General features: G+C 36.9%; 1 protein-coding gene across 8 annotated transcripts in view; it reads right to left on the reverse strand.

Moving 5' to 3' along the window:
* Positions 1-15,093, reverse strand: part of TTC3 (tetratricopeptide repeat domain 3) — a 104,571-nt gene that overhangs the window by 79,052 nt on the left and 10,426 nt on the right. For 2 of the 8 annotated variants that reach the window (XM_011365635.2, XM_011365631.2), the window contains exons 1-10: positions 14,208-14,401; positions 13,546-13,700; positions 12,734-12,776; positions 12,267-12,417; positions 11,751-11,838; positions 10,819-10,872; positions 9,689-9,809; positions 7,944-8,029; positions 6,844-6,938; positions 5,658-5,720 (exon numbers count right to left, since the gene is read on the reverse strand). In XM_011365635.2, coding sequence (XP_011363937.2) covers positions 5,658-5,720; positions 6,844-6,938; positions 7,944-8,029; positions 9,689-9,809; positions 10,819-10,872; positions 11,751-11,838; positions 12,267-12,417; positions 12,734-12,776; positions 13,546-13,700; positions 14,208-14,310 — 959 coding nt within the window. In that variant the 5' untranslated portion in view covers positions 14,311-14,401. Of the gene's footprint in view, positions 1-5,657; positions 5,721-6,843; positions 6,939-7,943; positions 8,030-9,688; positions 9,815-10,818; positions 10,873-11,750; positions 11,839-12,266; positions 12,418-12,733; positions 12,777-13,545; positions 13,701-14,207; positions 14,410-15,093 lie in introns of those variants that run through there. The other 6 variants (XM_023533857.1, XM_011365632.2, XM_023533856.1 and 3 more) reach the window with 6 other exon arrangements.

A 15,093-nucleotide genomic window follows, 5' to 3' on the forward strand; every position in this document is an offset into this window, starting at 1 on the left:
GCATGGGCAAGTGTTTTTACTCCTCCAGCCCTGGCACCTATTTCTTCATACACGGTATGCTACCATCTGCCCTAAAAGGTTAGGAAAGAACCCTATTTCCCCCTCCTCTGAATTCCATGTGGATTTGCTAGATTAATCTCTCTTAAGCTCTCTCCTCGCCCCACCCTAACTTTTCCTGGGGGATACGTGGAGGGGGAGGGGCATAATCATATGTGGCCTGGCCTCTCATTTTTCTCACTCTGGGAATCTTATCTTAAAGACCCACCTAACACGGCATTCCCTTTTCCTCCAAGCTTAAAGTTCACACAGGTCCCTGTTGCCTAGTTCAGTCTGTGGCCACAGGGGAACTAATAACAAGTCACTTGGCTCTCAGACTTAAGGCCCTGTTCTCCAACAACTGTACCAGTAACGGAGGTGAGAATGGACCACAGCGTGCCTGTCTTCAGCTTCCCTCTCTTAACTGATTCCGATCTTGGGAGGGGAAGGAAATGCTATTAATTGACTCTCTCAAACCACAATATACAAGTACATAAGAACTTTACAAGCTATAAAAGCGTTATCACTGCCTGCCCACCTGTCAGTCATCACTTTCAGGGCCTGACAAGACCAACAAAGAAATAACAATACCACTCCCCAAGTTTCTAGATCTTACAATGCAACGAAAGCAGGAGTCAGATGTGATGGCTGGTCACTCACTACCAAACACACAGTGACTAAAAAACACCGACTGAATAAACATATACATTTAAAATCAAAAGTTAGTGTCAGAAATTTAAATTATATATGCTCTCTCAATCCAAGTAAAAAAAAATTCATCAGGAATTTATCCTACAGATATACTTGCACCTGAGTATACAACATAAGTAAAAGGATAATCATTACAGAGCTACACATAATTTTTTAATCTGGAAATTATCTACATTCTAATACAAACTAAAGCACACATAATCCACTGAGTAAAAGACTGCAGCCATGAATAAGGACAGGTCTTCACTTACACTGATATGCAACATGCTCCAATATTTACACGTAAAAAAGCAGCATGTACAATGATGTGCATAGTATGCTCCTACCAATGTTAAGAAACATACATACATTACCTCGAACAACACGAAACTCCCTAAATTGATTTATAAAAACAGCAACTGCATTTGGTTTGACACACCAATTGCCTGCACAGGCATGAAATATTAGAGAAATACGCAAGCATCTGAAGACAGAATCAAGGTAGGGGTCTCAGCTGGGCAACAGTTTTCAGTTTATCCTTTTTCACTCAACTTTTTCCAATGTGCGTTTTTAAGGGGGTGCACACCAAGGAAGACTGAAAAAAACATATGTTTTCTTCAAAAGCAAAATCAGTGAAAATGAAGACACCGCAGGAGTTAAGTGAGCAGACTGAATAAATAACTCATCAAACCACTACACTCACACTAATGCGCCCACACACACGAGGATTTTTAAATTCTCACAGAACATAAAACTGAGTTGATTCATACCTCTAGCCTCAGAGAAACTCAGAAAAAAATAGACAGGGGTTTTAAACTCTATCTGCCCACTATTAATCACAAGTTGGATCTAACAGAAGGGACTATTATATGATGGATAATTAAATACTAAAAGGTCAAAGCAAATACCAAGTTTAAAAATTCTATAATTTTCCAAAGTAAATTCAAAAAACATCCAAGGGTAAGCTTTCCCTTTCTCCAATTACACCCTCTCTACCAGTTTATCACATCCCACCAAAGAATTCGATTTTTTCCACATGTGAGTCCCGCAAGAATGAATTAAATAAGCAGGCAGAGCCTAATCTTATAGCTTCTATAGAAGCTATAGATATGCCTAATTCCTTTTTCTAGATTTTCCTCTAACATCGAAGTTTCGAATAACTTCTATTACAATTATCACTCAAAATGCCCTTAACCACCAAACAGTATTTGAAAAGTGAACTTCTAGCAGACGAGAGTACGAGCACATCTCATCCGAGCCAGGTTCCGGAACGCACTGGACGTTCCTCAGCTGCAGGACACGGCAGGGAGAAGCTGCCGCAGACAGTGGCACATTTCCACCCGCCCGCTCGCTCCAAACCCACTCCCGTGTTTCCCATTATTTCCCAAATGTAAGGTTGGCAGACTGCTGGTGCACGATAAGGGTTCTGATTGGCTCATGAACTCACCTATATTCACCCAAAGGTGGACTGATTTACAAACTGTGTGACTTTGACATTTAAAACTTCCACCACCGTGACCATTTCTGAATGAAGCATTTTCCGCACACATGCAACACCTCAGGTACCCCACCACTGGACTTAAGTACTTAGGTTTCTCTCCTTTCAAGATTATTTTTCACTCACTTTATCCCTGATACTTAGTGATCACTGGTTTTTTTTCCCATCTTATCATATGTAGTTTTAATTATAGTGTTGCTTTTTATCAAATATTTTGAGTGTGCATAAAAGTACAGAGAATAACATCAACATAATGAACACCCATGTACCAGCTTATCAAAAGCTTAACATTTTGCCACATTTACTTCAGACCTTTTTGCAGAAGTTTGTTACAGTTGACATCTACTGGGTACCACTTTCCCATCTCCTTCCCTCCCCAGAGACAGCCACTCATCTGGTTTTAACACGCCCATGTATTTTATAACATTTTTTAACACATATTAATTATGGATATGCATATCATTTTGCATATTTTTAATTATATGAATGGCAACAAATTCCGCAACTTGCTTTTTCATTCGACGTTGCATTCACTTTAACTGCTGCACAGAATTCCACTGTATGAATATACCATGATTTATTTATCCATTCCCCTACTGATGGACATTTAGGTTGTTTCAGTTTTGTACTCTTATGAGCGACGCTACAGAGAAGCCTGGCACGCATCTTCTCGGGTACATGTTTGAGTTGGGCGGGGGCTGTAGAGCGCGCATCTTCACCTTGCCAATTGCTCTCCAGAGTGATGGCACCAATTTACACTTCTCCAGCCGAGTATGAAAGTTTCCTTTGTCCCGCATCCTCTCAAACACTTGAATAATGAGTTTATTTAAATTTTTGCCAATGTGATAGGTATGAAAGAGACTTGTAGTTTTTAACCTGCATGTCCCGTAAAGATGATCATATTTATTGACTATTTAGACCATTAATTTTTTTTCCAGCTTTCACACTGCCCTTTGATTCTACCACCATCTTCCCACAGTGATTAACAGTAGAAACTCTACATCCAGGCCGCCTGGGACTGAAGTCTGGCTTTATCACACCCACCTACTGTTCGATGACACTTTGTTTGACCTCCCCATTCCTATTTCCTCAGCAATGGAGAGCAACACCTACCTCACAAGGTTATGAGGTTTTTGTGAGTTAATATGCATGAAGTGCCAGGAAACTGGGATGCTTTAGCCCCGTCTATTCCAGAGATGCTCAGCCAGAGTCCCATGACAGCTCTACCAACCCTCAGATGTAAGAGCACCAAAAGACCTCAACCCTGGTGACTCAACTAAAGGACATGTGTCCTCCTGTGTCAGTGGCACTCCTGAATTACAGGCAACGTGTTATTTTCTGAAGCCACATCATTTACTCTCTTGGTCAGGAGTTATATGTGCTGTGGTCTCAGAAAACATTATCCCTATGATACTAAGAAAGTCATATAAACCATGTGTGAGAAGGTGGGAAACACCAGAAAAACCAGGGTGACATAAGGCTTCTGACAGTGATAGGTATCCTAAACATCCTGGTGACTGCCTACGAAGGAAATGCTGCTGACCTGCTTCTACTGAAAACCTCAGTGGTGCTGAACCACAAGCAAGACCGTCAAGAAGGAAGTACAAGGATAGATGCACAACACTGCCCTTGACCTTCATTTCACCGGGCTAGCTGGCTTCTGTATTTCTACCTGGATACATATTCTTTGCAGCAGAGTTTTAGAAGGATTCTCCTTCAGTGTCTAGCATTCAACACTCACGAGAGCGCAGAAACACCCTGGTTTGCCTTAGCTCTTGGAGCGCGCCCCTATGCAGAATGAATGACCTTCTGCCCACTCGAGGTTTCAGACAGGCGCCTCGACTTTCGCAAGCGGCCAACCTACTCAGGTTGAAAGCACAGATTCACCTTCAAACAGCATAAGATATATCTGCAATTCTGGACCTACCGAGGCAATAACCTAAAGACATTTGCAGCTCATTCCTTGCGAGAACCAGGCGAGGACAGTGGTACTGGTGGGAGACTGTCAAGCCCATCCATTCCTCTAGTCTAGACAGCCTCGGTTATCCACGGCTTAAGCCATCTAAAAGCTGCATAACGTTAATACAGTGGTATTCTCCGAGGTGTTGGATTACTGGTGGTTTTTATTTTCTTCTCTTTTAAACTCTTGTATTTTCCAAATTTTCTACCATGGGAATGCTTTCTGTTTATGATAAAAGAAAAACATAAAAAATGTTACTTTTCAAAGCTACAAACTTGGAACATACCATCTTCCCCATCCCCACCCTCCCACATCCCAACACTGTTTTCAACGAAAAACAACTGACATTAGACTATCTACTATCATGACATGTCACGAAAAAAATTATTTGTGAAACCCTGTCAGGGAGATTTTTGCTATGAACAGGAGTGCTGCTGAGGTTCTCCTCTACTCCCTCCATCCCTCAAATCTTATCACCTGAAAGCCATTTAAGAAATTTCTTCCAGAACTAAACACCAGGAAAACAGTTTTACCTGAGCAACTGGTGTCCTCTTTCTTCATGGACAGAATCATGTAATTTCTCAGGTTTTCTCTTTTTATTTTGGGCAACAGAAAGGTCAGATGCAAATATGGATTATAATTAATAACTAAGCAGGACCTCAGGCCTCTGCTCCTTTCTTCTGAGAATCTCAGGCTCTACCCTGGTTCTTTTAGTTGTTTTGTTTTGACTATTCTATAACTGAGTGGATGTACGCTTGAAGCCACCCTAAACCCTTCTTACAGTAAGGCAGGACATAAATTAGGTATGATAGTCTATGCTGCTCAACATTAATGCTTATAATTTATGCCTAAGGATTTTAAACTGAGGGACAACAAAATCATGGTACAGTGGCAACAATCTTTCTCAACTAATAAGTAAAAACTCAGTTCAACATAAGGAACTAAGAATTATGATTTCACTCATAATTAAACCATTAAATTTTTCTTTCATTTATGAAGGACATTTACTTAATTATTTCATACCAGGATAAATAGATGTAACAAATACAGCAAAAATTCTTCTTCCAGAACTACATAATTGAGCAAAAGGAGGTAATATATTATAGGTGTTAGAAACACAGACTTTAACATCGTCAGATAAGACTCTGTGTTCAAAATGCTGGTATCACTACTCACTACTGGTACGAGTCTGTCCAAATGTAAACGTGGAGAATAACATGTACCTATTAAAAGTGCTGGGAGAATTACACGGCATATGTAAAGTACTTAAAATACTGCTCCACTCAATCAGAATAGCTGCTGCTGTCACTGTTGTTATTACACACATAGCTTAGAGCCCTCTTTTAACCATTAAACTATTTCTGCCAAAGAACTACTGAAGGATTTTCTTGAATACCTGCAAAACAGAAATATTTCTCAAAAATAGGTAGTTAGCGTAATAGTTCAATGATGAGGGGACTCTAACCAACTGACCTGAACTGTCCAGTGCGAAGAAAACAAAGAGCTCGGTTACCATAAAGAAGATGATTTTCAGGACTTTAAAAGAAATAATGTTTAGTCAGTAAAGCACATTACATATGAAACTAACAAAAAGTATATAGAAAAGACATAAGGCATGAAAATTTTTCAAAACCTTTACATTTGTGTGGCAGAGCAGAAAGAATGTAGGATTTGAAGTCCTAGCTGGCTAAGTCCTAGTTTCTTCACTTTTTACCTGAGTATTTTTTTTGCAATCCTTCTCAACTTCCCTGTATTCAAAATGAACATGGTTCCACTTTTTCAGACTAGCTCACAGAGCTGTGGTGAGAATCAAATGAGATACATTAAAAAGCTAGCAAACTACGAGTTCGCCCTAACTGTAGAGGACAGGATTGCTCACATAGTCAGCACTGCGCCACCTACACAAAGAACCTGGAAGTCTGTAGACTGCAACAGTAATTTTACAGCTTCATTTCACGTTTTGCTCTCATTTTGTCTGACTATGTGTGGTGGAACTTACTTCTCCTTTCTTCCATCTCCTCCTCAGAAGAACAGGCTGCAGCCTTTCAAATGTGTCATGCTACCTTGATTCACTCATTCCCTGCAGAGACTGCAAAGGAGTAGCTGTCTACAGCACCCCCAATAAGGCTGCTACCATATTGGAGGTCCAGCTAAGATGTCGCAGGAGCCAAGTGTGAGGCACATTTGCAGGAATGCTATCAAATTCTAGCAGCTGAGCAAATAGGAGGTAGAGAGAACATGTGCATTCTCAATAATTCCAACTGTTACTCTTTTAGAAAGTAAAAACCCCTGAATGGATGACGTCTTCATTATTAGTAACTAACCCTTTCTGATCAGTTAATAACGTGGAAGAAACTTGTTGAAGGCAAAATGAAAACAAGAAAGAACAGAGGAATCTGTACTAGAAAGCTTGAAAGAAAACAGGGCAGGGCAGAACTATATATTCACAATCTGGCCTGACTTGCTTCAGTTATACTATTCGATTGAGTTCATATACTCAGACCATCTCTAATGCTTCTAATGCCTAACAGTAAGAAAATCTGTCTGCATAGCAAGTAAAGATGCTCTTCAATTCCTCATCTTGCTTTTATGTCTCCTGACTACATTCTAACTTGATCTGCCACATAAAAAGGATCTCATTGTTCTGTTTAGCTCTTACCTATATTCAATGGCTCTGGTGTAATAGAGAATAGCTACATCAAATCTTTCTTTGGAAAACTCTTCATTTCCTTTTATTTTCATTAGTTCTCCTTGCTGAGAAACCAAGGTGAAAGAAGACCCATCAATTAACTGCAAAGACAATCAAGAACCCCTATACCTAGGAAAAATAAACCTGGGTTTCTATCTTTGATATCAGAAATAACCCAGGGGATTATTTATGTAAAAAATGAGAATATAATACTTAATATTTTGGTATATGTAAAGTGTCTCTAATAACTCAATGTTAACTTTGTTAAAGGAACATTAAAAACTAAACAAAATCATCACATTATAAATAACTGCTAACAGCTGACCCCCTGCCTACAGTTCTTGGCAGGCCCACTTTTATATATACCTTATTAGGTCTGCTCTGCCATATGGTAGGGAGAAAAATGCAAGATAGAATTTTAATTTTAGTTTAGAAAATGCTATATTATTCAATACACCTGAATGCTTACAATATATCAATCAATAACACGAATAGGCAAGTTTAGATTAATTGCCAAAAAGAACAAGGCCAGTTAACAAGAAAATCAAAAGGAAATCAAAGATGCTCCAGATATAACTGAAACTTTTCACTTCAAACACTCAAAGTTTCAAAATAAATAAATTAAATAAAATAAACTGGATCATCTGAATGGCTTTAGAGAACATTAAATAGAACATTAAATGTTTTCCTAAATCCTTTGTTAAAAATTTAGTTACAATCATATTTCTTATGAGTGAATTGTATGGCATGTGAATTACATCTCAATAAAGCTGTTACCAAAGAAAATATTTACTCAACTAATTAAAAGCCTTTTAGTTTAAAAAAAAAAACAAAGTTTAATTTTTTATTAACTCTTTAAAACCTATAACATTAGAAAATTCTCATCAAGATGCTATTTCCTTTCCAAAAAAATTCAATCAGAATTTATTAAACTTTTCCCTCAAACACATTATTGAACTTTACAGTAATTCCTTATGTGTTGTCAGTTTTACTGAACTTTCTTTGAGTATTAATAAAAGTTCTAACACATAAATCTTAAAATATATTTACAAGTAAATATTTATTCTCACCTCTATACACTCCGCACAACTTTGACTTTTAAATTCTTCAAGCATATTGCAGTTTTCTGTTACAACTTTAGTTATGTGATATTTGTCTAAATTTTATTTTTAGGAGAGAGTGAGAGAACATTTATTTAAAAAAAATTTGTGGTGTTAATGTTCTAATTCTTAGGTTAGGTGAGTCCATAAAGTTCATTATAGTATACTTTCTAAATAACATGTTTTTGTAATCTTTTACATGTATCAATATATTTAAAAATAAACAACTGATAACATTAGATTCATCGCTTGCCATGAATCTAATCAGTTTTATTTCTAGCATTAATAAACGAGTGTTTTTTAACATTAGTTCTAACTGTCGTTACAACAAATGCTCTATCACAACACATTCCAAATGGACTTCATAATGATTCAAGTCAATTCAACAAAAATATCTGAGCACCTATGGTGTGTACCTGGCACAATGTTCATAAAAATGCCTGAAAAAAAAAAAAACCTGTCCTATAAAACTACTTTCTAAAATGTATTTAATATAACAAATGAAGAATTCAAAATGTCTTAATTCAACAATGGACTCTCATGAATGAAATGTTAAAATGAGACTTTATTTGAAACACGATGCTTATGTGAATTTAATACGCTAATTAAAATGCTGTAGATAATAATCAAAACTTATGTTAAAAGTTTACCAGACTTCATCTTCTGTATTTAGGCTATACTATAATAAAGATTTTTCTAAAGTGGTAAATAATAACAATTTTATTGCAATAAAAACATAGTTATGCCTCTAGACAAACACATTCATTTCAAGGGTGAAAGGAGTGCCTAAAATTTATGATTCAAGGACAGACTTGGGAAAGTAACCAAATAAAGTAATACAAAGGGAAAGAGCAAGGTTATAGGATGAAAATCTGGGCTTTGAGATCGAAGGAACCTGACTTCCCATCTAGGTTCTATTACTTGCTAGACTGCAGAAATAACCCCTCAAAGCCTCAGCTTGCTCATTTCCCAAATAGAAAACAACAGCCACCTTGCAGGGTTATTATAAAGGAGAACAGAGAGGGGCAAAAACGAGCCCACCCGGGTGCCTGATACACGATATTGCTCCTCTACTTCTACCACAAAATCTAGCCTATAATTAAAGGCCTCCAGAACAGAGAACCACCTTAATACAGCCCAGTGTCTAATAAACCTATCAGAAGAACCTGTCTTCATGTTTAAGCTTAATTTCTCTCTAACGCTTGGGTCAATATAGTACAAAATTTGCCCTCTTTCTCACTGGAGATGGCAAATTATCAGTCATCATCTACTAAAAAGCCAAATATGCCATTTCAAGATTCCTATAACAATACCATAAGAACATCACTGACATTCAAATATTTTACCAAAAAGTATTCCACAAAAATATATATATAAGGCAGTTTCAACATACATAAAAATAAGAGTCATTTGGAAAATTATAACCTTAACTCTATTACTTATTTCTTCTATGACTGAGAATACATGAGCCCCAGTCATGGTTGCTTTCTCTGGTAAAATTTTTAAAAGTATGTCACAGAAATCATTAAGACAGGAAATACAGAATATAAAACTAACTACGAGGTTAAAGTTCTCTTATGCGAGCGTTTCTTTTACAAGAGGAAAACATTTTTTTTTAATCCTAAGATAAATAAGAAATCACATAATTACATATTCCATTTTCCCAAATAATACCTTTAAAAACTGAGTCAAGTATTTAAAGCATTTATACTTACATTCAGTAAAAAAAATACTTAACAATGACCAACAATTGTCGACTGCTCCTAACTTAGGGAGAATTGTTACATCGCCTGTGTATTTCACCCAATTCAAAGCTTCTTCCATTGCCAAGATTTTCTGTTTCAAAAAGAGAGAGGCAGAAAATGATTTGGGCATTAATTATAAAAGTACATGTAGCATTATCGATTTATACAGTATTTCAGATTTTTAATACAAATCTTATACAACCACCTATTTTTATTACTTTAGCACAGAATCCAGAATAGCTGGATCCCAACATACAAGTTAACAGATACCATGGACTCGTGTATGTTGCATCTTCAGGTCACCCTGGGCTACCCTCAGAGCTCAATAAGCTTCTACATGTTATAGACCTGGAAGCTGAGGTCTACAACCTGGCCAGAGGCAGCCCTAGACAGCAGAAGAGTACAATAATACTAGGTGAACATGGGGTCTCAGATCTCATCTAAACTAGGACTTCTCTCCCGACCCCCAGATTAAAGGTATAGGTTAAGGTTCACTAAAGGGACTATGTATTTTAAATGGTCTGTGGCACACAGAAAAATAAAGAGATAACAAGTGGAGGGCGTGGCTGGGCAGATAAGTGAGCACGCGATGCAAAGATCTTCACGAAGGGTCGAGAGTTTACAGAAACTTTATTTGTACTTCTAGTGTCCGAAATGACTTCAGAAATTAAATAGTAGAGTTAACAATGCTGGTGCCAGGCTTAAGGGAAACATGCAGAAATTTATGTTACCAATAGCATTAAAAATTGGTTTATCATTGTATCTGGAGATTGTTTAGTAATTATATATCAAAACATGTTCATACTGGGACTTAATAATTTCATTTGGGAGAACATACGTCAGGTAAGTAAATAATCTAAAATTGAAAAAAGAATCAACTAATAAAAGAGGCTCAAACTACATTACATATATGGAGGAAAAATGAAAATGATACAAACTCCCAAAACAAGGAGAGTGCTTAAGCAAAATACAGAAATCGATACTACCGAAGACTGTATGTAAAGCACTGACAATGTGGACCCGGCACGTGAGCAATGAGCAGTGAGATGCCTGCCATTCACTCATAGTGGCTGTGCTGGGCTCCTGAGTTTAACACTTACATTTTCTATTTTATAACCAATTCTCAGCAAGCCTCCGATAAAGAATGAATCATTCTGCAAAACAAAACAAAACAAGAACACATTTTTCTCCTTATTCAGTCAATTATATTTGAATTTTCCAGTGCACATGAAAATCCTGCATTTTAGGAATACATATATACATAGCAGTCCACTTCCTACAGGCACTTTCATGCCAAATTTACCTCTTACTGACCCTAAAACAAGAATCTAGAAATACTTACATTGGATTCTAATGACAAAATGACTTAGTGTAACTTCCAGATGTATGAATTTTAAACTTAATTATACCTAGATTTTTTTATAAAAATATATTGGCTAATACAAGTTACTGGCCAAGGATTACCACTAGGAAATAAACATCAGAATGCCCTTTCTAAATTTAAGTTTGCAATGAGAATAATACCAAGAAAAACACTTGGCTCCATAATCAACTGAAATAAGAAAAAGTATCAAATAGCTTTCAAGGAAAATAAAAACCTTCAGTGTAGTGAAGGGAGCCTCCTCAAATACGACATGATAAAGATTACCCCATAGAAAAAATATTTGTTGTAGTGCTGGGGACAGCGACATGATTTTATGTTCCGAGATAGAACCCATCACTTTCAGAACCTGTGACAAAGGCTTCTGCAAACCAGGAGCACACTTTCGTTTGTGACAAATCCTAATTTCTATCTTTTAATGACAATAAGCAGTGCTGGTTCTCATCATATCATATCAGAACCAAGAAAACAGTCATCTACCTGATCTCTCAAATACAGAGCACAAAATCATGGACAGCGGAATAATCTTACATTACCCCAAACTAAAACCATTACCTGTTAATCGTCACAACTTAGTAATACGGGCCTGACACCATGTACTTATTTATAATCTTTAAATAAGAGAGGGGACAGCCATATTCTATCACTTACCACAACTTTCTTTGCCAAATCCACAATATCTTCCATTAGCTCAAGATGTTGTAACTTCTTCAAACTTATCTCACAAGAATGAGAATTGCTTAAAGACAAATTTATTTTTTAAAAGATTAGGTTCTCATATGTAAAAATTCATTGAACTTCATACTTAACATGTTACACCTCAATTTATAACTATTTGAAAAATAAGTTTTCTGTTTCTGTACTCCACGTAACAGTAAGTTGTTTAAGTGGATAAAAATACTATACCTTTTCCTTTCTTCTGTACTACAGTGCTGACATTTATGAACATTCATTTTGCCTTTCTCAGTTTGAAATTTACTAATTCTCTTCAGAAATTCATTTGTTATATACAATATTACCATAATGATTCATTCCTATCTGAATCCCAAGTATTAACTTTTTCTGCTCATTCAACAGCCAAGGAGAGCAAGCCTTTCGTTGTACCTGGGATCCCTCAGTATGGGCTTACCACTGTCCGTACAAAATGAGAAACACGTAACAACTTACGTGGCCTCCACGCAGGGATGCAACCGTGATATCATCGAACTATGCTGATGTTGAAACAGAAGTGGCCAGAAGATGTATATTTTAATGGCATCACAGTAATCTCGCAGGACAGAAATTGGCTTACTACACCACATATTGCAGATGTCAAATTCTTAATTTAAAAAAAAGTTTTAAATTAATATTTTGTGCCTCATTTTAGAACAAATCAACAGTTAATACAAAAAAAAGCAAAAATGGATAAAAGGTAAGAAATGAATAGATGAAATATTTTAACCTGTTAGATATTAAGAATATTTCAGAGTTAGGTAAAATGTTATTTTAAAAAAGAAAGGTTTTGGTTTCTAGTGAAAAAGTATAGGAAGAATAAACTTTTAAGAGGTATATAAGTTGCTATGTTGATGTGAATAAATGAACTTCCCCTGATACAGTCTTTCAACAAATTAAAATTAAAATACCAATGTACTCACCTAAATTCCTCTCACTTCGGGCATAATCTTTATATTGCCGACCCTAAAAAGAAAAAAATATATTTGATTCATATTTTTTGGTAAGATGCAAAAGTACAGTTCTTGATTCTTAATGTAAGGATTATTAGTGTCTTGGGCTCTCCCTGAGAGCTTTTCTAATCGTCTGTCATCGGTCATTCTGTGACACTGCACATTCTTGTGGTTGAGGGACTGCTCACTTTCCCTCCTGAAATCACCTCTGCAGCAGCATGAATACCTCCCTACAAAATCTCACACAACACTAAACATCTTTACTCGGAGAGCTCTAAGTTAAACACCTTTAAGAAATCTTAGGGTGAAAACATGAAGGGATTAAGAAATACAAACTGGCAGTTACAAAGAGTCCCATGGATGTGAAATACAGCACAGAAATTACAGTCGACGATATTGCAATAACTACGTATGGTGTCAGGTGGGTACTAGACTAATCCGGGGGCTCACTTCCTAAGTTACATAAATGTGTAACTACTATGCTAGACACCTGAAACAAATATAAAAGAATACTGAATTTCAACTGTAACTGAAAAATAATTTTTTTTAAGAAGTAAATCTTAAAAATTCTCATCACAAGAAAAAAACGGCAACTGCGTGATAATGGATATTAATTAGTAATGGATGTTATCTAGACTTTTTATGGTGATTTCACAATATACATATATTGAATTATGTTGTACACCTGAAACTATGTTATATGTTAATTATACCTCAATTTAAAAAAACCTTTAAAAAGACAGATAAAATATAAAAACCAAAAAGTTAACAAATCTACTTACCACCCCATCACAATAAAGTTGAGTCACACGAACATAATCATCGGATACAAATTCAGGAGCAAAGACACAATCGTCCACATACGGGTAATCTTCCAACAAGGCATAATCGTCTACAATGAAATCTCCCAGGGCAAAGTCGTCCATGGTACACCATGCTAAAGAAACAGCACAAACCCGAATCGGTAATCAAATCACCTAAGATTCGCTGAGAAGCAGCTCTCCTGGCTTCTCTAGCATTTTAGAAAAACATTTGGAATTTATGCCCCAAGGAAATAATTCCAAAAGGAACACTGAGCTCTGAAAGATCCTCACTCACTCTGCAACTCTTTCCCCCTGACTCTCTTCAAATACCAGTTTATTCTACTTCTTCTTTCCTCAGGTCCGGAGTCCCCATATCTACTCTATCGGTTTACACATCTCCTTTAGATGGAGGATAATTAAAGGAATCTCATTCATCTCTGAATGTGCCTAGCACATGGTAAGCCTCAAGTGTTTGCTGAATGATCAGAAAACATCTTTCCACTGTTGCCCTTTTACACATTTGCTTTCACTGTATCCTGTGAAATACTTTTCCCTCATACCTACACCCTGCTGCATTCTCAATCTCCTGGAAGGAACTAAATCCTGACTGCACTGAGGAAAGTTTCCCATCAGCCGCCCACATTCTCCTGTCCATCCCTCAGTGTGTGTCTGTCCTGGGCCAAGGGGCAGAGCTGAAGTGGTACAGCACGAGTCTGTCAATCTCTTAATTCCCCACAGCCGCATCCAGGTCTTCCGTCTTCCTAACAGTCGCTGCTCCTAATGCAGTCAGCACTGCGAGACTGCAAAGTGGGCAAAAACCCCCACGTTACCAAAGCATTTGAAAAATAATTACTTCCATGGGGGAAAAGAGGAATTAGGGCTGGAGTTTCAGACTAAGGTTTTTTCCCTGAAGTTAAATGATAAAGATTTATAGCTATCAGAGAAAAGCTAGACAACCTAAATATCACTGAAAAATGCATTTTCTTACTAATTCTTGCCCAAGGAATGGCTTTTCCTGTCATCACAGCACCGTCATTAACATCATTTTTTACAGTTTCACCAATGTTGTCCCACTATCGTTAGGACAAACCAATTTTTTTTCCTAAGCAAGACCACCATCAGTTCTTGAAACACAAATCTGTTTCTTTAATCCTTCTCATTCTGTCCAATTTGTTGTATGAAAACCTCACAACATCAGTGAAGAACAGACTTCCTAGCCAACTAGTTGTACTACTTATCACACACTGTACCAAATATTTTACATGCATCTTATTTATCCTCACAGCAAATCTTCTCAGGCCCAATTACCATCATCACCATACAAATGGGAAACATTTTTGGTAAAATTAAGTAATTTGCTTAAAGTCACCAAGTTAGGAAGGATTCAAACCTAAGTCCTCTGATTCCAGTCTGTCCTCTAAAACACTGTATTATATCTACTTTTCCTTGTCATTGCCACCTAGTTACCTGTTGGTTGTTATGTTTAAGAGCACTGGCAACTAGTTCGGACTGCTCCCCTCTCTTCTC

The sequence above is a fragment of the Pteropus vampyrus genome, unplaced genomic scaffold (genome assembly GCF_000151845.1).
Source record: "Pteropus vampyrus isolate Shadow unplaced genomic scaffold, Pvam_2.0 Scaffold114, whole genome shotgun sequence".
Taxonomy (NCBI): Eukaryota; Metazoa; Chordata; class Mammalia; order Chiroptera; family Pteropodidae; genus Pteropus; species Pteropus vampyrus.